The sequence below is a fragment of the Furipterus horrens genome, unplaced genomic scaffold, assembly GCF_987537825.1.
Source record: "Furipterus horrens unplaced genomic scaffold, mFurHor1.1.pri manual_scaffold_4, whole genome shotgun sequence".
NCBI classification, from domain to species: domain Eukaryota; kingdom Metazoa; phylum Chordata; class Mammalia; order Chiroptera; family Furipteridae; genus Furipterus; species Furipterus horrens.
The window spans coordinates 42,127,213-42,151,136 of NW_028327174.1; the positions used below are offsets into that span (position 1 = coordinate 42,127,213).

Sequence of the window (23,924 nt, forward strand, 5' to 3'; positions counted from 1 at the left end):
AGCACACACGACCCACTCCACACACCGGTTTTCCTGTGGGGAACCAGGCCTGCGTTTCTATAATAGCTTAAAAGCTTGCTTTCTGCTAAGGGACTCCCTCATCCTGGGCTGAGAACAACAGATATTCAGCGTGTAACCTTGAAGCAGTTTCTTAGGGTCTATTTTGGGCTGATTTTGAAGAACAGGATGTGGCTAGATGAGTTATCTTTATCATCCATGCATATGAAACATTCTTTTCTTTGTTATATAAAAGTAATAATCATATAAGACAATAACTGGCACAATAATTAATAACTTTCTTAAATGTAATCCACCTAAATAATTAATAAAAGCCTGTTTGAGCAGGGGCAAACTGCACTTTCCCCTCTAGAAAGTGGCCAGTTCTGTCTGTCCCCTCTTTTCCACAGGATTCTTGCAGTCCGTGTGCATTTATGCATTTCATCCACAACGCTGTGGACCCTGTTGGTTGGAGGTCCGTGACAGTTTAACAGTGTCATGAAACTTTCTTGTTGCAATATAGCTACCTTAAGGGAAAACAAAGTCTCCTTTAACCAACAGAAAATATCACTATGATTCCTCTGAACAAAGCACTCCTAATGTAAGTACAGCTGTCTTTAGACATACAATGAATCTATGAGCCAAGCACTAAGTCACTTTACAGAACTCTCAGTCACTCCTCCTGCCACCCCTACTGTTTTTCTTACTGTCACTAGCACCTACAGCATAAGCATTAGCCTAAAGGTTGGCCACACTTCCCTTCAGTAAAGCAAGCATCTACAACCGTGTCTTTGTTCAGACCAATGGATCATGCTGAGAGTGGCATCAGCATCACATTGTGTCTTTGCTTCCCTCTTCCAGAGAGGCTAGTTTTAATTGCTGGCCACACCGAAACTTCCCAAGATATGTCTGACCTTGCTTCAACAGCATAAGCAGGAAAACAGACCAATGCTTTTGCCTTTTCCTGATAGCACAAATGTAAACACCACCATGATTTTATCTCCTAAGAAATTCAGAACAGTACACAAAGTCCAGGATCCTAGTCACTCCTTTTAACACAAAATTCAACCATATGGTGGGAGCATCAAGATGGGCATCAAGATGGAGTTGGGATGTCTGGTTCTCTCTAATCAGCCTTGGTTGTTAATTCCCCCACAGAAGGGTTGTAACCATAGAGGAGCAACTATTGGGCAATGGCAAAATAGAAACACAAGATTGGGGGCCCCAGCTCTAGGATGAGACAGAGGGAAGCAAAGCAGAAAACACATGGCTTGATCCTGAGGGCATCACAGATATATAGGGATGTCATTACTGTTATGTAGGAACAAATGTTCAATTTCATAATGAAGTCAACCAGAATAAAAGATCTCTTATACAAACAGTCTAAAAAATTTCTTCCATATAATAGAAGCTTTATGCTAACAAACACAAGGTGCTTTCCAATCAAAAACACCACTAGGTGGCATGGTATTAAAGTTATTTCCTAATATAATCTAGAAAAGTTCTTGTTTTGAAAGAATCTACTGAAAAACATTGATTATAATTCTCAAAATAACATATTAGCAAAAAAGGTTAGTTTCAAGTCATCTCATTCAATAATTAAAATTAAATGTTGATTTTGACAAAGTATTTTTAAATGTGTAATTTTAAAAACTTTTCAAAAAAAAAAACTTTTCTACACTATATACTATTTTCTAGACATATCACAAAATTTAACTCAACTAAATTTACACATGTAAAGAAAATTTTCAATATGAATAACTAAAACATCCTGTAATGTGAGGAGATCAAAATTCAATGCATTACGCTGAAGTTTACAAGTTTACTATAACTCTCATTTCTTGGCTCAGTGCATGAAGGATTTCCACTTGTGTATTAAGTATTACAAAATAGAAAAGAATAATAGAAAATCTCTGATACATTCTTAGCACAAAGTCTTGGTCTTAGTCTTACTAGTCCACAGTTGATGGAAATGCCTTCTTTTGCCCTCTCGCCTGTGGCTCCAGTTCGCTTCAGTCTTTCTGATCCTGCCAGGTCAACAAAATGGAACTTTGCAGTCAGGGTTTCAAATTCATTCATCTGTGATGATTCAGAAATCACTTTGTTATCAGTAGCATTTTCCTGCAATTAAGGAAATAATTGAAAATATTTTAATTAATGTGACACCAAATAACCTCAAACCCCATCTTCCCCGTGTGTGTGTGTGTGTGTGTGTGTGTGTGTGTGTGTGTGTGTGTGTGTGTGTGTATGTACAGCCAAATAACTATACAGTAAACGCAGAATGTCTGCTGGCAATTAGAAGCTTAGGCAAAGTTAGAAAGAAGCTTGATGGTCAGATCCCAGCTGTTATGAACTGAGGCTTTGCTTCTGTTGATAAAGGAACACCTGCAGCACAAAGTCCTCAAAGGAAATTCACATCTCAGATGACTACATCCATCACCATATGGCCACAGCTTGCTTTCTGGTTGCTGCGGACACATATCCATTTTTTAATTTCAAAATCTTACACAGTTAGCCAGCTTTGGCTTCAACAGGGTTAGAGGTATCTCATTAGGAAAAGGAATAACTAAACAAACTAAATTTGGTTCAAATGTACACTTTTCCTGGGATTTATGTGATTTAGGGAAATGAAAGTTTGAGAAATCAGAACTAATAACTCACAGCATCTGTTTGGGGACACATTCTGGTTTGACACAAGTGAATGGTAAAAATGGCATGTGAACGAGAGCTCTGAACATTCATCTGGGTACTAGCAGTGGTCCGGGATAAAGCACCCAGCTTCAAACACTGCATCATCTGGAAAAGGGGGGGGGAAAGAAGGGCTTTACATGAATAATATGTAAGCAAGATACCATACAATCAGAAGTCTGAGCTAATGGCTAAAATCCACCATATAAAGGATGCAAGGATGTGGAATTTCATATTATTTTAGTTACATGCATTTTTTGAGCTGAATTTCTCAGTATAATAGCATTTTTTTTTAATATGAGAAAACACTGAGATTCCATTGTTTGCCTTTTGCTGACATTTGCAGCTCCCATTCCAAACTGTTAGAGTAGAACACTTTGGAACAAACCGAGCAATAACATGAATTACTCAGGCTATTCTGTATCTTCTGTCAAAATAGTTTTTGTAACTTTTCTTAACAGTCTCCCTTTAGGAGCCATGACACAGTCCCATATATACGATGGCAAAAGGTGCAAAAGGACTGTGGCCCCATGTTTCATCTTCATTATCTAACTCTTTTTCTAGCTGTGAAGAAAACTATACATACATTGACTTGAATTCTATTTTAACTATAATATTAATGTCACCTCTGATTCTGTATTCACAGTACGTGTTGTGACGCCCACAGTATAAATTCCTCCAGTTGAATCTTCATGAATTCTTATATTTGACTTTTTATTTTTTGCATCAATATCACGTGTGGTATCAAATAAGTCAAGGACCTCTTCATTATAGAGCTATCAAAAAGAAATATTATAAGTTTAAATTTAGAAGAAATTGCCCCAGACTGTAACAACACATTGTGTAATGTTATCTTCCAAACATATCTTACAAATTCTTCAAAAAACAGTAACATAAATTTCTTCAAAATAACAGATTAAAAGAAATGAGGTAATTGCTATTACAAATTCAAATGAATGCCAGGTTTCTTTATAAGAATAAGAATAGCAAATAACGTAATCATGACTAATAAGTTGAGGGCTAGCTAAAATGATCCACTAATCCTTTCCAAGGGATAAATATTTATAAATACAATCAATCTCTAAGAAATATGTATCAAATGTAGAAAAATCCTAATTAAGCTTAGAGAAGATTTTAGGAACTTTTACTACTTGAGCTAAAAATGTATTTCCTATTGCCCTACAATTTTTCTTAATGTATCTAAAATTAATACTTACTATCAATATTTTGCAAGGTGGGCAATAATATCAGTGTTTCTTTGTCAATAGTGGATGATAGGATTGAGCTACTTCCTTAGAAGAGGATGACACACCATTTTTCTATCAATAGGCTTTAAATTCACAATGGCTAACAATATTTGGGATGGTAAAAGGGAAGACAGAACCCCTTTTTTTTTTGTCTTTTTCTATCATTTAATTACCTTGCTTTTGGTTTTTACTAAATTGGGATGTCTATTAAAACCAGTGGTAAGATAACTGATGTTAATTAGAATTGTTTTCTATTTTGTGCTGTGTAAAGTAAAATAAAATGTTTTACCAATAACTAAAATGATCAGCTCAGGTAATCCAGACTAGAACTAGGCCAGAACACTCTTTGAACCAAGCACCCAGAACTACAACGTCATCGTTCACCTAAATGGCAATACTGCTTATATCTAATGTGTCCTGTTACTGTCAAGACCTTCCCACCAGACTAGATTGCCCTAAATGAATCCAAACCTGCCCCAGCCTTTGGACACTGCATCAAAACATCTACTTGCCCTTGCAGGAATAGCAGTTTCTGCAGCCAGGTTAGTGCGACAGCCTCAATTCTATTAATCCTCATGTTCTCCCTATCCTTTTGGTCTTAATTGCTGAGTTCCCAGCACTTGGTGAGCCTGTCTACATTACAATAGTAATTATAGGATACAGAGAGATTCTGAAATAAACAATATTAATTGATTTGCTCTATGGATACTGGTCAAATGTTTACAATCTTAAATGCCAACAAGTAAGGAATACTTATTATCTATTATCTACTTTTTCTAATACCTATGATCTAACGCTAATTTGAGCACCATCTACAAAACACTGTACTAGAAGCTAGAGGCATAAAATGATAAAATCCATGGTGTTAAGGGCAAGATTTAAGGAAAATTAATGACACAAGTAGTCTTTTACCTCTAAGAATTGTGCATTCACTTTAAAATCCGGAGGAGGAAGCCCATTTTTTATTGCAGTGTGTTTTTTTTCTTCAATAATCTTGAAAAGGTGCTTAACGGCACGAGAAATAATACCCTGTTCTTCCTCTATGATGTTAACATCAAATCCTGTTCCCATTGTGTATGTTTTGCCAGCTCCAGTCTGAATAAAGCAACAGAGAAAATTGTGTAAGCTTGATCTTAATAATATGACCTCAAATAACAAAAATGAAAGTGCAACTGAATTGACACTTCTCTGAAAGGTTACAACTTCTACAAAAAATAATTTGGTACTTACTTGCCCATAAGCAAAAACTGTTGCATTGTATCCTTCAAAACAACCTTCAATTAGTTTTTCTATACATTGAGTGTAGATCTGTTCTTGCTGAGACTCAATGTCAAACACATAATCAAAGGTAAAGGCTTTGTCTTTCCCTAGGAAGACCTGAGGTTCTCCTGGTGTGACAGATGTACAAATATGGCATCCTTCAATCTTTTCTTTGGCAAGTTGTGGTCTTATTCTATAAGAAATAATCAAGAACAAATATAAGATAAAATAAGTGAAAACAACTGAAGAAATAGGACTTAAAAATTCCTGACCAAATCTTTTAAAAACACTTATGTAATCCACTCCTGTTCCTTCAGTTGAAAAGTTTAAATAAATTAAACTGAGTCCATTTCAGTATACTTAACAATTTCCAAAAAATCATGAATAAGAGTAAATTAATTAAATACTTTCATGGGTGAATATTTTTCCTCAATTCTGTACGAGGTAAAGACTCAGTTAAATAATTCTACTACCGAAGTATTATTTGTTGTAATTTACCCAAGGATTATGCTTTCTCCCTATTTGACAGATAGCTATAGTGTTCTTCTCTTTATTTCCAAGAAAAATATTTTGATGCCCTTTACTTGCCTTTTTTTGCAAACTCTTCACCAATGATTTCCAAACTTATTTAAACATATCCTTCTGTCAGCTTAACATGTTCAGGCATATTCCTACTATATATGTGTAGATGCATTTATTTGTAAATGATATGCATGTACTATATTGATTTGTCATATATTATGATGTACACAAAAGCAGAATTTTATAAAGAAATTAAAAATAAATACAAATAAAAGTTCCAGTACTTTCTCTCCAAAACCCCATGAATCATCATGTACAGCTCCTGGATGTCCTCTCTCCACTTGGAAGACCAGAGCATTATGCTCATCCTACACCCACCTTTCTCTGCTGCCTCTCTTCCTAATTTCAAGGCCTATTTTTATTTTCAAAGAAGAAAAGTAAATACAATATGTTAACAGAACAACCCAAAATCTGGCCCTATTCTATTCACACGGTAAACAACCATCCTGGACACACACATCACTGATGTACTATACCTGGGTTTTTTGAGAAGTTCTTTCTTGCCATGGAAAAGGAAAAGCAGCTTAAGGAAGTAGGTGAGGACAACCAGTGATAGAAAATACAAAATGATAAAGACAAAGTAAAGGTTTTAAAGAATTCTGGTCCCAAACTTTTACTTTTTGATATATAGAAACTGAAATCTATGGAAGTGAAATCAGTTCACCAATTTATTAGAGATAAAGCCAAGCCTAAATATAGATCTCCTGAGTTACAGCCCTTTCCAATTCATCAGGATGGAAGTTCAATGGAAGGATAGGAAACACAAATACTGAGAAGAGACTAAACTTCTGCAACCCTGGTTAACTAAAATAGAATTCTATGAGGCCTTCCCAGAAAGTATCCAGCCATGTACTATGAAAAAGAGACATTTATTAAAGAAGATACAGGATACAAGAAATATTATACATAGGACAATGACACCTCAGTCCCCTTCAAAGTAGGCACCTTGGGACCTTACACAGTTCTCCCAGCGTCTCTTCCACTTGATCTTGCTGCGACTTTGCCACGCCTTCTTAGGGCGTGGAGAATCAGGCGACTTACATCGGAGCCATTGGACCTTTGTTTCTGGATCATAGCTGTAGACCCTGGATTCATCTCCAGTCATAACCTTCTTGAGGAAATCTGGTTCATTGGTAGCAGTTTGAATCTTGATTCAAGTCATTAGCAACTGCAGCACAATGTTCCTTCTATTCCAGGAGCAGAAGCCACAGAACAAATTGTCCCGACATGTTTCATGTCAAGGTCCTGCATCAAAATCTTGAATGCAATAGGTTCTAGAATCCCTAAATCAACTTCTAGTTCTTGTACTGTCAGTCGCTGATCTTTGTTAATTGCAGCCGATGCATGTTCAACATTCTCAGGTGTTCCACTTGTTGCAGGCCTTCCAGAACATAGATCACTTTCAACAGTTTCTTGACCATATTTGAAGCATTCATGCCACGCCTTTATTTGCCTGTACTCATTGCATCATCCCCAAAAGCCTTCTGAATCATCTGAATAGTTTCCATGGAGGCATGTTCAAGCTTAATGCAAAATTTGATGTAGATTCATTGTCCTACTCACTCAGTCATTTGGAATGTAATGGCCACAGAGTACACATGTTCACTCAACGGTGTCTATTGCCCCCACTGACTAGTACAGTGAACTTGTTATTGTTCACACATGCGCATTCCAGTCCACTCTCCTTGGCTGCCAGGTTGCATCAATGTCACACAAACTGTTCTTGTTAGATTAATAATGGCTGGACCTTTTCCAGACAGCCCTCGTATACTATCAACAATTGTTAAGAATACATTTATTTATGCAATTTCTTTCTCCTCTGTGATAATGATGTTTTTCCTTTAACTTTTTTTGTCTTGATGGGTTGCAATAATCATTGTAGAGCTGGCCTGGTATGGTGGAAAGAGCAGTGCAGTGGCCGTTAGGAGACCTGGGTTCTGTTACTTCTCCCATTCTATAGATGCCATGTGGTCTTCTCTCAGAGCTCCAGTTTCTTCACCTACAGAAATAAACTATCATTTCCAAGGTTCCTTTTAGATTTAACACTATTTGGCTGCAGGATAGTTTATTATAAAAATGAGGAAGAGAAAATAACATTTATGTAGTTATAAAGAAAATAAAACAAAGGGTTGCAATATAAGGATCTATGTCCTTGGACTATAAAAACAGCCCATGGTAGTAGCAACTTTGGCTTTCTGGTTCCACATTTCCTTGATGAGTGCTCTTTCTAAAAATTAATATTCTCTTCTTTCCAAACTCTTCCTGTCTCACTTCATCCAGTCATGGGGAGAAAACCATAACAAAACCCATGTCCTTGGGGAAACTACTATTTTAAATGTTGCCAAACCAGAAACAGGAGAGTCAACCTCAGTTACTCCCTCTTCCCTAGTCCATCTATCTAATCTGTCTCCAAGAGCTTCTAATTCTCTCTAAAGTAGCTCTTGAGCCCACAAGTTTCTTTCCTTCCTCACCAATACCACCCTTATCAAGGATACCATTGTTTCTACTTGTATTATTGCAAAAGTCTCCTCACCAGTCAGTCTATGTCAAACTTGTCCCCCTGATCTGTTCCACATCTGCAAAATTAGTGATATTTATAAAATATAAAGTTTATCAGGTCACTGTCTTGCTTGATACTCTTTAGTATATCCCTAAATCTCTCTGCTGTCTCTCCTCTTGCCATGCTCCATCTTTTCATTAATGGATTTTTGGTGATGATGGTTTATTTTACACCAGTTTCAGTAACAAGTTATATCCTCTCTCTAGCCTCATCTTAAAATATGGTCTTCTCTTTTCATGGATTACTATTCCCCACCCTCTTAATTTCCAACTCCTTTTCCAGCCTGAACATATCATGTTTTCAATCTCTGTTTAGATTTCACTTATTTGAGAAGGTCCCACTAATAGTTTGCATTCCAACACAGCCATATCTGAGCCCAGGCTGTTCTATTTCCTAAAAGCTACCACATTTACCCCCAGAATTCTTCTTTCTCCCTTCTGGACAGATAGCTATACTGTGAAGCCATGAAGCTTAATAAATCTCATATAATAAGACATATAAAAATAAATGCATGGTCTAAACGAAAAGTCTGAAATCATTTCTGCATTAATTTTAAGCAACCATAGGCTAATTTATTTGGCTCTTAAGATATTTGTAATTTCATTTCAACAGAACAAAGAATAGCTGCCATGTCCTAGCTAGATGGCTCAGTTGGTTAGAACATCATCCCAATGTGCCAGGGTTGTGGGTTCAATCTCAGGTTAGGGTACATACAGGAGGCAACCAATGAATGCATAAGTAAGTGGAACAAAAATTGATCTCTCTCTATCTCTCTCTCTCTCTCTCTCTCTCTCTCTCTCTCTCTCTCTCTCTCTCTCCCTTTCCCTCTCTCTCTTTCTCTTCCTCTCCCTCCAAAACCAAAGAATACTTGCCATTTGCACTGCAGATATGGCAGCCAATTTTTGTATGCCAGTGTCACTCAGAACTTAATCTCCTAACCTCTATTCATCTGATTACACTCCTTGCTAATGGTGAGGAGGACTGTGTTTGAAGCATGGATGATGTGTATTTCTATCCATTTGCACGGACAGGGAGAGAGAGTGGCTTTAAAACCAACAAGATGTGTAGAACCCTTTTCTACCACAGCCAGGCAATGACAGTTTCCCAGCAGGTCTGAGAAACTCCCAGCTAGGAGGTGAGGGTCTCCCCTACATGCATATAATTGGAAGCTTACTATACTTCAGAGTTTAGGGACATATTTACCTTTTCTAGTGCCCTTCAAAAAGAAGCATTTTAAACTCTCCAAATTCCTAAATTTATACTCAAGTCAAAAATTCTCAGATGAAATTCTAATCTAAGCCAAATCACCTACTTTAATAATGTAAAGAGTTTGAAATTTACCCAGCTACAAACCTCAATTTCAAAACTATAATTTGAGATTATATATAGACAAAATATACCAACCCTTCTCAGAAAGACAAGCCTAAAAATAGAATCTCACATTTATTCCTGTAAATATTTTGAAATATACTCTAAGTATTTTAATATAAAAAAATAAGAACATTAAACACACTCGTGTAATCCCAACACTAAGAATAATTAGTGTTAACATTTTGGTTAGCATCAATACTAAGAAATAACAATAAAAAGAAGAAGAAAACCTTGTAGGCTTTTTTTTTTTTTTTCATATGCTAGTTTATTCAACCTTGTAGACTTTTTAAAATGGGTAATCACACAACCAGATATATTTGAAACTTTTCCTTAAAGAAAAAACAATTATGCCTAAAATTTATGTCATAGATATTTAGAATAACATTTTAATATTACATAGAAAAATTATATTATAAAGGACAACAACAATAGGGGTTCTACCTATAATATTAACTTGCTAATGGTGATGGGGTTTTTCTAAATGCTACATTGGACATGAATGCAGGCAGGGTGAGGCTATTATGGAAAATAGTGACAGTTTTGCTAGAGAATTTTTTGTTGTTGTTGTTAACATGAGATATGGAACTTTTTATCTTTTGTAGGCCATTGACCAATGGCGTGAGACCTGAAAGGGAAAACTCATGGAAAGCCATACAGAAAACAAATCTAATTTGTTATATGTTTGTGAAAGTTGAAGGTTTGAAACAGAATATGACACAAGCTGTCAATTATTCAGTTTTAAGACAAAAGGAGTTGAACAAATGTCTGTTTTCCCACATGTGAACCTTCCCCTCAGCATATAGCACCCATTTTGCTTCTGTTCTCACTCGTTGAAACTGCTCAGACAAAAGTCACCACCAACCTTTTCATCTCCAAATAAAGTAGACCTTTTTTAGTCTTCATCCTACCTGATCTCTCTTAAGCATTTGATTCTACTTACAACTTGTAGAGTAGGAAAAACTTTTTCCCTCTACCCCCCAGGTTCTCCTGGCTGTGGCCTTGTAAATTAGACTGACAAAAGATTAACAAAGGAAAACCAGATTGAAGTTTATTAACACACATACACATCAGAATGCGTGATGAGTAACTCAGAGGTTAGTACTTGGACTTATATAACATCTTAACAAAAGGAAAAAGGACTTTGAGTTTCCAGGACTGCAGAGGGTAGGAAAATACATAAATATAAGGGCTAATTAGCAAAGTTTGTTAGGTTTCTTTGGTGCTATATCCAGTGATTAGCTTCTGTCCTTCCCAGTAGAGATGGGAAGGCTAACACCTTAAAAACTCATGTCCTGCTTTTAGGCAAATAGGGGGAGGGCAGAGCTATTTTCTTGTCCCTGTTTTTTAATTGCCTTTCACTCAAAATAATCCTTATGTCAAAGTGGCATATTTGGGGATGGCATACACTGCTACCTTTCAAACACCATATTTCTCAACTCTTTATCTGCAGTTAGTTTTTGTAACATCTCTTTTTGTTCTGATTCAGATTTATGAGCCCATCTTTCCCCTTATACCTCATATACCAACTCGCCTTACAATGTCGATGTTTCCCCACAAAAAATGCCCTAATTATTTAGCATGGTCTCTAGGCTTTCTTAATTGGGATTCTACCTATTATTCCATTGTCAAATCTAGTCACACCCAGCTACATCAAATCACTGACCATTTCTTGATCAACATGTATGTTTTCATTCATCATGCCAATGTGTGTTTTTCTCTCTGCTCTCCATTTCTCTGCCTGGAAACTCTGTAATTCTTCTAGACTTAGCCTAAACAGCTATACATACTTTTATAAAGTTTTGCCTACTTCCCCCAAACTTGAATTATTCTATGCAATTTGCACATGATTTTAGAATAGCAGGTATCAATTTGAATTCTTGCTATTTCCCTAGTTAATAAATCCTTTGAAGGCATAAAATACATTTATTCATTCATAAGACAAAGTAATTTCAAGAAATTTTTATTGATTGAATCTTATAAACTGCTCTATTTAAGGGGTGAGTCAATTCCAATACCAAGTATGTGGTTATCACATAATGTAACTTTTACTCCATCACTTTATTACTAGAAACTTGATCTTGAACAATCATCTAACCATTATATGTCTCAGTTTTCTAATCTATAAGATGAGGAGCTTGGATTTAATATTCCAAAGGTTCTTTCTACCTTCAAATTATATTGTAATTATTCCTTTTGGAACAGCAAAATCCTGACTTAAAAGAGGCATCAGTAAATGATTTTTCTTTTCCTGTCACACCCTATATCCGCTATTAGTGGCACCACTTGTTTGTTATTTCTTTATGATTCTTATTCTGCCCTCCAGTTTTTGCGGCAAATGTTACTGTGGCCACAGGGACAAGGAAGTTCTTTGACGAAAACATTATCATGGCTCCATGCAGTGGCAGTGGCTATAAAGATTAGAGGAGTAACACTAAGACCAGTAAGTTTCCTTAACTCGGGCCCTCATTTTTGTTCTCTGCCTTCATAATAACCATAACTGGTTTTAGTAGCCGAGAGTGTCAAATAAGCCAAAGGACTAGTTTCAAGATGTCCTAGGCAGGTCAGAAAAATATAAAGTTAAACATAGTTGGGGAGACGTAGCTTATAGCTGCTACCTTTTCAGCTAAAGATTTAGTCACAAGAGTCAGCAAAATTGCATTTAAGTTTTAACTGTTAGAAGAGACATGAGTATCCCTGCACCTTCTTGCTGGGCATCCCAAGAATGCAAGACCCTGACTGCTCTCTTCATGGATCACTTCTCAAGGTTACATTTGCAGCAAGCAAGCTTTAGGGATGTCTTCCGCCTGACAAAGAGCTGACTTGCTTCTGCTTTCTATAAAAACAGTAAATTCCCCAAGCTCAGTGTTTCTCCGTATTACATGGATGCCTGCACAGCAGCCATATATGAGTAGGTCTACCTGCTCTTGCCTCCATTGGGGTGGGGACAAGGGAGAGATGGGAAAGCAGTTCAAATCAACATGACATTCACAATGCTTATTGTACCGTAATAAGTCCTTTGCCTCTTTTTATTCAGAAGTCTTGTGTCTTCTGCTACTATACATAAAACAGTAACAAGCTAGCTTGTGTAAAATGTCAGGCTCTTCATAGGTCTTACTTAACACATACTAATTGTGACCTTTGGCAGGAACCTCTCTTAGCCTTAGTTTCCCATCTGCAAAATGGCAATGTTATTACTGACATGTCCACATCACAGCATCTTGATCACATGAGAAAATATGTGGCAATAAAAGCCTGTGGAAGTATAGGGTGCTTTTGTTAAAGCACTACTTGAAAATTCTCCTGTTCCTTCTTCAGGCCCTTTAACATCTTAAATCCATTTGGGTCCCCCAACATGTTAAGGAATGCGCAATTTACTCTTTGACTCCCCAAACTATAGCCATATTTTTCAAAATGCCCTTTGAATGTCCCAAGTCTTTAGAATGATTAAATGTAAAACTAGTATGTCAGGAACAGAAGTATAATACAACAGTGAACATTGTTACTTGGATATATGTGTACGTACACACACAAATATACACACATATATTGCTGTGCAAAGAAAATCAAGCTGAATAATATTACACCTCCATTTGCAACAAAAAATCATAATCCTAAAGTTAATCTTTTCATAGTAATAAATAACAAATCCTCATTCATCCTGCTGTTCATATCAGAATAGAGTATTAAAACCAAAATGGAAATAGAAATTTTTATTCTTGTATATTATTATCATTTTCACTCTCTCCATACAGCTAGTAAAGAGATTTCATTCAGAATGGATGAGAACCAAGCTCCTGAGTAACAGGTGCTTTTAAAAGGGGGAATTAAATTGTTACAGTACAATGTGTCCTTATAATGAATTAAATTTGATTGAATACTAGTGGTTAGAATGTTGACAAATGACTAATCAATGATTTGTGATTATTTAAAAGGTGCTGACTTAAGGGAAATAATTGCATGCATTAGAATTTATAACCTCCCAGAACTTGTACAGTCACTCCTTTTCCCCCCTTGAATTAGAAGAGTAGGATTAACACCACTCATTAACCTAAATCCAAGGACACTGGCAGTCAAACTTATATTTTTAAACACATAGTTTTGCAGTACCTTCCAGGCTTTCTCATACACCCTCACCTCTCTTATCTCTGTTTTTCATTGCATTAATAGTATCACAAGGGATAGGCCTGTTTGCTAATTGACGGGTTAAGTTAGTTTTATTTTCCCCTACAAATAGAAGACGAATAACACACAAAATATCTTCTTTTTTGTTGTTGGCCATTGCTAATTTCTTGTCCTCTTACAAAACACTGTTGTCCTTAATCTATGGTTTCATAAATGTGACAATTTTTTCCATTACCTCAATGTCTTTGGAAACTGCCTCTTCTTTTTTTGCTTGAGTTATTCTGATCTCATCCCCACGCGACTGTGGTAGTTCTCCAGTTTACTCAGTGATCTGACCTGATTCCCACTTTGTGTAGCTCTTTCACTTAGAGCTATCTGTAACTAGCCCATTTGGCACCCTGTTAACACCTTTGTTCTTCCTACAGGGACACCAGTACGTCTGTCTCCTGTACAGATCCTTTGCCTTTCTCTCATTTGTCAGTGTTTTGGATGATCATTATATTGGATGCTACTTACTGGTGTTCAATTTGATATCTTAATGTTAATTATATCTAATTTCCTCCCTCCATTTCTTTAAAAAAAAAAAAGGTGGGGGGCAGTTATCGCTTTGTCACCACAACTGAGCCATTAGGGTTTCAAGTCCCTTTTTGATCCTCCCTTAGTTCATTCTAGTTAGTAGACACACATTAAGAAAGGATCTGCCCTACTTCAACCCTCTCTACCTTTTTGAATTGTTTTCCTAAGAGATCAGGCACTGCATAAATAAGCAACACAGGTCCACAAAAAGAAACTCCCCTCCAAGAAATGGATCTTTAATTACAATGATGTTTGATGGAAAGAAATGTATTGTTATTTCTTCAATACATTCAAGAAAAAAAAAAAAAAAAAAACTCAGTAATTCCATTAAAAGCAGTAAGTCTGTAAAAATCCTAAGACCAATAAAGCACAGCATTGTGTACGTCTATGAATTACAGAGATGGATAGAACTTCATGTTTTAATTCATTAATAATGAATCACTTCTTAAAATTAACCAAAAATTTTATCCTAATCTGTATAACCAGCTATGTACCCTAATGCCTCATCTCTCTGTGGTCCACCTGACTCAAGTTTATTCTTACCCAGTAACACTAAAAGATATTTATAGTAATATCTATTTTTAATTCAAGTATTTAATTCACAGTGTATATTGTTAATATTTGGTGCTGTGATTCCTACACTAAGATACTAGGTCTCTGGTTTGCAATCCCACTGGTAAAAACAAATATTGGCTAAGTAGGGAAAGAAAGTGGGGGAAATAAGATGAAGAGACATCGTGCCATCTTCCTCTGACGTCCACTCTCATGACTCATACCTTTTTATCCCCATGATTCAACTAATACAGCACATTGAGAGAAGCTCCCTCTTAGGTGAGGAAACTAGTATCTTTCATAGAGGGTAGCACTGTGCCATTCTCTCTGTTGAATATGATATTCAGAAAACTAATTCTCTGCCTCACTGTAATTAATCTTTTTGGAAACTCCAGGGCTTTCTTCTTTGGCCTCTCTCCCAGAAATACAAGAGCTTCCACTAAAATAGTAATAATAATAATAATAATAATAATAAATAATAATAATAATAATAAAACAACGATAAGAAAACAGGTACTTTAAGTGACAGAATGGCCTACTCACCTATTGTTCAAAGTGCTCATAGACTTTCTGTTGTTTCTGGTGGCCGTATATGGTGGCATAATCTATAACTCAAAGCCATCAGAAAACTTGGGTCAACAAATCCCTATGGCACATCTACTAAATGTCAAACAGTGCAGTACTTTAAAAGCCAAAAAAAAAAAAAAAAAAAAAAATTAAAGTTAAAAATAAAAATAAATAAACAGAAACAAAAAATTTGAGGAGGGTAGCCATGGGAGAGGAAAACAAAACTGGAAGCAAATTAAACATGTACTTGAAGAACTATTATATACAAAGGAGAAATGGATTAATGATTAGACAGAAGAGACTGGGATAGGTACAGAAAAACTTTTAACAGGAAATTATATTTAACCTAGACTTTGAAAGGTGATTAGAATGTTCCAGGCTGAGAAGGAAGAAAAGGTAGGTTTGGGCAAAACGAAGACTAAGATATTTAAGTATGTATTTGTTCCTGATTGCCACATAGTCCTTTGGGGCAGAAGCACCAGGATAATAAGAGTTGCTAGAATTTAAGAACATTTTATGGATGTTATGATACCACCTAAGTAGGCATGCTACCTAAGACATTATTCTCTAAAATAAACACCCTGATCTCCACAAGATGAGAGATACAACCAAAAGACACATAAAAGCCATACTAGAGATCTCTGCCAAATATATTTTTGTTTCCCCCTCTAGATCAATTCTTCACCCATCTTCACGTTACCCTGTACCCTAGGAAGCTGATCTTCATGAGCTGCAACAGTAGGCTTTCTGGCCCTCGGACTTTCAGTGGCGTTCTCCTGCCCTCTGGCTTTCCGTAGGACACTGTAGGGTAGGAGTGGAATGATTTTCCTGGTTCTTTCCCCACCATGTCCTTTGGGTGGGTTGTGCACCTCTACCAAAGGTCACAACTTTATTAGGACTTTTACAACAGTAGGTAACCCCTACCTACTTCTGCTGAGCCAGAGAACTGCCTCATCCCTTGGAATTTCCCTTAATGCTGCGCATCCTCTCCTGCCAAGATCCTGACCAAATCAGGGTTAGTCTCAGAAAATGGAAACACTACCAGTGTCACCATCCCATTCCTGATATCAACATTGAGCTAGAACGCAGAGCCACCAAGGTCTCTACAATTCTCCAGCATTTCACAAGCAAATCATTGACCGTTCTGTTTCCTGAGAAGAGCCAGACTTTGAGATACATGTAATGGATTTTATTGTTAAACATGTACTAAACCAAAGTTTATAAAGTATCCTCATTCTTGGTCAAGAGATTTTTTTTTAATTATTTCAATAAAAAAAAACACTTCATTTTTGTTTTTCAAACTTGAAGAAAAGGTACAAGAAGACTCAAGAGAGAAGAGAGAAAAGGTAATCTCAGAATGAGAATTGTGATAACTAGATGGTATTTTGGCTCTCATTCTGTGATCAATAAGTTTCCAATACCTTTTATTTTTCTTATTATATTCTATCTCAATTCTTTACAAAATTTTCTAAAATATTCCTATAAAGACCTTTCTAAATAAAACCACATGTCTTCTTGGGGGAAAGATAGGGGTCTCTTTCTGTGCTTAATAATATCGTATTATTATTAAACTATTTCATCATGAGAAAAACTGATTTTATGACTATTTATAACAATAATGCATCCTTGATCACAGATGTACATAATTTATGTTTACAATGATTCATTTGAAGGGAAAAAGACCTGTCGTTTCAGTTCTGTTTCTTAGAAATAGAAGTAATATTTGTAAGTATAGATGATATTGTGTAGATTAAGATTCTGGTTCTAAGCTAGTGAACAGTTGTTGATACCAAATTTTACCATCAAGAAAATATAATTTCTACCACAAACACTAAAATAAGCCATAATTCTGTCATCTCTGAAATAAACCCAAAGTGACAAATCAAAGCCAAGACAGGGAACGTATTTTCTCGTGAAAGTGTGATAGGTCAAATTTTAAGATGATCCCCAGTCATCCACATCCATGTATAATTCTTGCCCCTTCAGTATGATGAAACCTGTAAATATGAAGAAATATCACTTCCAATTCAATTACTGATCAGTTGAAGTTCGAAAAAAGGGGGAAATCAACCTGGGTCAGCCTGATCTAATCAGGCAGGTGAGCTTTTATAAGAAGGTAAAGAATCAAGAGACATGTTCCTGCTAGACTGCAGGAAGAAGCAAATAATCGTGTTATGAACTGCCTACTGTGAAGGATGCCTTTAGGAAACCACAGAGGACTCCAGACAATAGTTAGTAAGAAAACGAGGGCCTCAGCATACAACCACAAGGAACTGAATTCTGCCATCAAACTGAATGAGTTTAGAAAAAGACAGTGAGGCCCAGATGGGAACTACAGTCCCAAATGATACTTTGATTACAGTTTGTGAGGCCTGCGCAGAGTATCCAGCTGAGCTGTGCCTGGACCCTTGATCCATGAAAATCGAGATGTAATAAACATGTATTATTTTTAAGTCAACAGATCTGTGATAATTTATTATACAGCAATAGAAACCTAATAAGGAAAGATACCTTATACTCTTGACTAAACTAAATTCTACTGCTTTAAGGCTTGCAATCATTAAAACTATTGTTTATGCAATTTTGAACGCAGAATAGTCAGGTGGGTGACATCTGGTATATTACAAGGACAGTAATAAATAAGCCTAAGAAATTCTATTCATGACACCATTAATCTAGCTGCCCTTTGGGAGAAATAAAATGAACTCATCCCATTTCTAAGTTACAAATCTCCAATTCTGTTTCTTTAAGCTTATTTTTTTACTTCAAAATCCCTGACTCAAATGTTTGACAACAGTCTATATTTCTTACATGTCTTAAAATAAAAATATATGCTGATAAGCATAGAGGAAAACAATGAACTCCAATAAGAAACATAGTATCTTCCCAAGCACAATATTCTCTAGCCCTTCTATTCAGAAGCAACTATGTTATAAGACAGTAGTTATAATAAGGACTTATAGTCTCTATGTTTCTTTTACAATCTGTTAATGTGAGTTCCAACATTTCTCTTTCTGTTTATATTGTCTACTATGAGATTGGGATACTTTTATTGTGGTAACAGCCATTGTTACCTATGAACACAAAATATGAAAACAAAATAATAGAATAGGTTATGCCCTGTGGTAGTCTGAATAATGGTCCCAGATTCCTAGAACCTTACATGGTAACAGAGACTCTACAGATGTGAGTAAATTAAGAATTTTGAGATTATCTTATATTATCCAGGTGGCCCAATGTCATTAGTGTCCTTTTAAGAGGCAGAAAGAGGGAGAGGAATGTCAGAGGAATGTCAAAATTATGCAGTGTGAGAAATACTTGACCAGTCATTGCTGGCTTTGAACATGAAATAAGGGGCCAAAAGCCAAAGAATGCAAGCAACTTCTTGAAGCTAGAAAAGGCAAGGACAGAGATTCTCCTCTAAAACCTCTAGAAGGAACATTGTCCTGACAAACCATTTTAGGATTTCTGAGCTCCAAAACTGTAAGATAACAGAGTTGTGGGTTTTGTTTTGTTTTTTTAAGCCACTAAAGTTGTGGTAATTTGTTACATCAGCAGCAAGAAACTAACACATGACCTTTAGCTTCATGTAAACAGTCTGGTCCTATAAACATGACTAAACGTTTTACTGTCCAAACCAGGATACTTTTGAAAGTGAAAGGGGTACTATTAATAATCAAACCAGGAAAACTGTCATAATTAGGACAATCCCAAGAAAACTGAGATCACATGCCAGAGCATTCAACCAAATTATAGAGATGTATATTTCAGCCCAAAATGAGGAAAAAGTTTTAAACAATTAATCCATCAAAAAATAGATGGACTGCTTTAGAAGGTATCTACAATGGCTACTGACAACGGAAAACATAGTACAAAATCTCAAACCTGGCAGCATGAAGAATGTCCTAATATGTTTCAATGTATTTATTTATATTCTCTTGCTGTGTTTTTAATTCATATTCCCTTCCAAGGGCTTATCCAAGACGCATTGAATCACAATTTCTAGAGATGGGGAGGCAGAATATATATATTTTAATTAGTTCTCCAAGTAATTCTAACATAGTGCCAGCTCAGCACAAAACTTGGAAAGCAGGGGTGAGCAGTGATATTTGTACTTTATTTTGGTAATGGACCCTACCACGCTTAGGTCCTCATACACACATCCATATAATAATGCCACTATTTCCACAACCTGCTTTTCCCCCAAACACAATCTTAGTTCTGAAGCCCAATATGCAAAAAATATGAAAATGAAGTCACTCCTACAGGAGGTAACCCAGGGATTCCTTGCCACTAGACCTGACAGCAACAGCCCCAAGGCTCCTCTGTGAAAGTCAGGGCTCCTTAGAGAACAGGCCGATGAAAACCAAGCCTCCACATCATTGCAAGTAGGCAGCTTCAAGATTTCCATTGTATAGTACTGTAACCACTCAGAGAAGCAACTGTCTTTAAAAATTATGTATTTAGAGTTTGTCTCAATTAATATAGCAAGTTGGGCTTTGTCATCCCAACTTTAATAAATTACCTTTCTTTGGTTTTCTGTTTCTGCCTGAGGATACTTCAGGGTGAGGAGTAGCTGAAGGGAGAAAAACCTATTTGTCTGTCATCGTTCTTTTTAACAGATTCAGTTCCTTATTTATTTTTAGGATTTTATTTTTAAAAAGAGATAATCTGAAGTTCATAAAAGTTTGAAAACCATTGTTAGAGTAGATTCCTGCATATAGATTAGATTCCTGCATATGGTAAAAGCTGAACTTGAAGCATCAATTGTCAAATTCTAAAAACTTCAAATTGTGATGATTCTAAAAACAATTACAGGTAATACGATTGCCAATGAAACAAAAACATGAGTCATGTTTGAGAGGGCAGAGCTGACCATGTCTCTCAATTTCCCAGGTCAATTTGTATTTAATAAAAAAGATTTCACTCCAATGTGGTATGTAACAGATTTGGCAGACTTACCGGTATATATTTTTAAGAACTATTTCCTGCTGGACCTATGAACTGAATGTATTCTTCTAAAATTCATGTTGAAGTACTACCCTTCAATGTAATGATATTTTGAGGTAGGCCTTTGGAAGGAGATTAGATTTAGATAAGGCTATGAGGGTGGGGTTTCCATGATGTGATTAGTGTCCTCATAAAAGGGGAAGAGACCAGAGCTCTCTTTTTCTCTCTCCTGCCACATGACAACACAGAGCATAGGCAGCCATCTGCAAGCCAGGAAGAAGGCCTCCACCACAAACCGAATCTTCCAGCACCTGGATCTCTGACTTTCCAGCATCTAGAACTGTGAGATATAAATGTCTGCTGTTTAAGCAACCCAGTCTGTAGTATTTTGTTACAGCAGCTCAAGCTGACTAAAACACTGTTTTGGAGGTTTACTCTATAAAAAACCCTGCTGTCTTACACAATCATGTTTGCTAAGTGCTACTGACCATGAAAGAGTCTCAGCAGAACTCAGGATAAAAATACATAAACAAACAAATTTTGGAAGTCTCCCCAAATAAACAATTGACAAACTATATTTTTCTAAACACACACACACACACACACACACACACACACACACTATAGCATGTAGAATGAAATTACCTATCAATGAAATTACCTTTATAATAGTTAAACTTCCAGTCATTTGCTTCAATTTTTACAGTTTGTTTACATTTTAGAAAGTCAGCCAAATATCATCCATGCAGGAATGGAGCATGAAAAATAGCATTCCCCCAAAAATTTTCACCAGTTTTATTTAGCGTATTACCTTCATGTCCTTTTATTAATGTCAAATAATTGAGAGGAAAAGAACAAGTGACTGAAAAAAGAACAAGATGGGAAGGAAGTGGAAAGATCCCTGACAAGTGGACATGAGCAGTTATGAAGAAGAGCTCATTTTCTCTCCAATGTTTTGGCCCATAAATGTAATAGAGAAACATTAGAGAACAAAGCGTCTTTGATAAATGCACAGGATGCGCTTTAATCCTCTTCTTGAATTGAAGGTCAGAGGAAATAGATAAATCTCATCCATTAGTGTGGATACTAAAAGAGTTAGAAACTGCATTTTTACATTCTGAGAAAATAAGCTGAGTGTTAGGAATTGAATAAAAATGTCATTTGAGATTTTTGAACCACAATGAGTTCTCCTGGCCATTAGCTTTCCCTTTCTGGCAACCGTCTAATATCTAGAAGTAGATTATGAAGGTTCCTGCTTTATCAACAAAATGATGTCCTAAGTAACAGACATTTAGGATAATAAAAAAATTAAAGAAAATAGAAATTGTCCTACAATCAACTAAATTTAAGAAATAATTTATTGGGTAAATTATTTTTTACACCTCTGTATGTAAGACACAATGCTAGACACAGCCAGAAAAATAAAGATGAACAAATTTTAATTTCCTGACATCTGGGAATTTATCATTTAATTCAGGAAATAAGACAAATAGAAAAATAACTGAAATTCAACAAGATATACTAGGAAATACCATAAAAAAAGTTCAGAGCAGGACTTCTCAAACTTTATATATGAATCACATGGGCTCTTATAAAAACGCAGGTTCAAATGTTGAGGGTCTGAGTAAGAGCTGAGAATCTGCATTTCTATAAGCTTACAGGAGATGCTGATGTAGCACTGTTGCCTTAAGTAAAACAGGTAGAAGACATCACACTACACTAGAAAAGCAAAGAAAATATAGTCATGACAGGGAGGGAGACGGTATTTCAGAGGGCTCTTGAAAAAGTAGGATTTTGTGGAAAAAGAAATAAAATGTGAAATAAATAAAAGAAACATGCACTCTTGTTACTAATAGAGTGTCTTCGCTTAAGAAAATTCTTATAGTAATTATTATATCTACTACTTTAAAAAAGATCTCTTATATTACCTATAGAAATATGCTAGACAGAATTCTGTTAAAGTGTCACGTAATAACTAAAGTCTCTAGACATTGGGAAGTCAAGCAGCTTCACCCTATACTATTATAATTGGTAGTTCACAGGATGAGCTCAAACAAGAAAGCTCAACAAAAGTTGAAGCCTAGGCCCTAGCTGGGTAGCTCAGTTGGTTATAAATTGTCCCAATATGCCAAGATTTGTTTCGGATTCAATCCCCAGTCAGGGCACATACAAGAATCAACCAATGAACGCATAAATACGTGGAACAATAAGTGGATCTCACTTTCTCGCTCTCTCTCTCTCTCTCACTCTCTCTTTCTCCCTGCCCTTCCTTTCTGCTCTCTCTCTAATATCAATAAATAAAATTAAAAAAAAAATTTTTTTTAAGTTGAAGCCTGTAAAGTTGATTCTGGATTGTATCCCCACCTCCACCACCTTGGACGAGGCAGCCCCAAATGCTGACAGCCACAGCCACGTGGAAGGATGTAGGATGGAGAATGTGGATTCTTTTTCCCTCAAGCAACACAAGACTTTTAGTATCTCTATTCATTTACTATTGCTGTGTAACAAATTATTATAAACTTAGGAGCCTAAGACAATACCCACTGATTTTTTTTCAGTCCCTGTAGGTCAAAAGTTCAGGGATGACATAGTTTATCCCTCTGCTCAAAGTCTCACCAAGCTGAAAACAAGGCATCAGTTGGGCAGCGTTCTCTGCTGGAGTTCAGGGTTCTCTTCCAAGCTCACTCAAGTTGTTGGCAGAATTCAGTTACTTGCAGCTGTAGGACTCAGGTTCTTGTTTTCTTGCTGGCAGATGACCAGCTCCTACATTCCACCCTCAGGTCCCAGCCATACATGGCACATGGCAGCTGATTACTTCAAACCAACCAAGATATTTTCTTGTTCCAGTCTATTAAAACCAAGTCTCATGTAACACAAAGAGGTCATGGGAATGACATCCCATCATCCTTTCTGCCAAAATTCTACTGCAAGAGGAGCAAGTCACAGGTATAAGCAGAGGGAATTATGGAAAGACATGACCACCAGGAGGAAAGATCACTGGGTATCACCTTAGAGCTCTCTGCCATAGTCAGAAAAACTTCTTTCTCAGAAAATGTGACATTTGATTAGACTTGAAGAATGAGGGGTCAGCTGTGTGAAAGCAGTGAGTTGTGGATGCAAGCACTGAGCGTATAAGTGAAGGGAGATGAAATAAGGAGGAAGGAGGTAGCCCTGAAAATGACTACCTCCAGTCGCTATATCAGTTACCTCTTAATTTCATCTCTGGTTTCTCGTGAATATAAATAAAGTATATAGTGTGAGTTTTATAAATCCAACTACCCCACTTCTCAGCTGCTTCATTCCTACCCAAGAGAGATGCATCAACATGAAAGGCAAAGGAAAAACACTGTACATCTCCCTGGGCTTTATATATGGTAAAATTAACAAGTAACTTAAACATTTTATATTAAAAACAAATATATTTATAGAATGGGTATGTGAAATGAAGCACA

At 36.3% G+C, this 23,924-nt stretch overlaps 1 protein-coding gene across 10 annotated transcripts in view; it reads right to left on the minus strand.

Annotated features, from left to right (window-relative positions):
* KIF21A (kinesin family member 21A) overlaps positions 1-23,924 on the minus strand; it is a 133,592-nt gene that overhangs the window by 57,165 nt on the left and 52,503 nt on the right. For all 10 annotated transcript variants that reach the window (XM_090273014.1, XM_090273016.1, XM_090273012.1 and 7 more), the window contains exons 2-6: positions 5,163-5,385; positions 4,845-5,027; positions 3,312-3,461; positions 2,659-2,793; positions 1,951-2,118 (exon numbers count right to left, since the gene is read on the minus strand). In XM_090273014.1, coding sequence (XP_090129140.1) covers positions 1,951-2,118; positions 2,659-2,793; positions 3,312-3,461; positions 4,845-5,027; positions 5,163-5,385 — 859 coding nt within the window. The remainder of the gene's footprint in view (positions 1-1,950; positions 2,119-2,658; positions 2,794-3,311; positions 3,462-4,844; positions 5,028-5,162; positions 5,386-23,924) is intronic.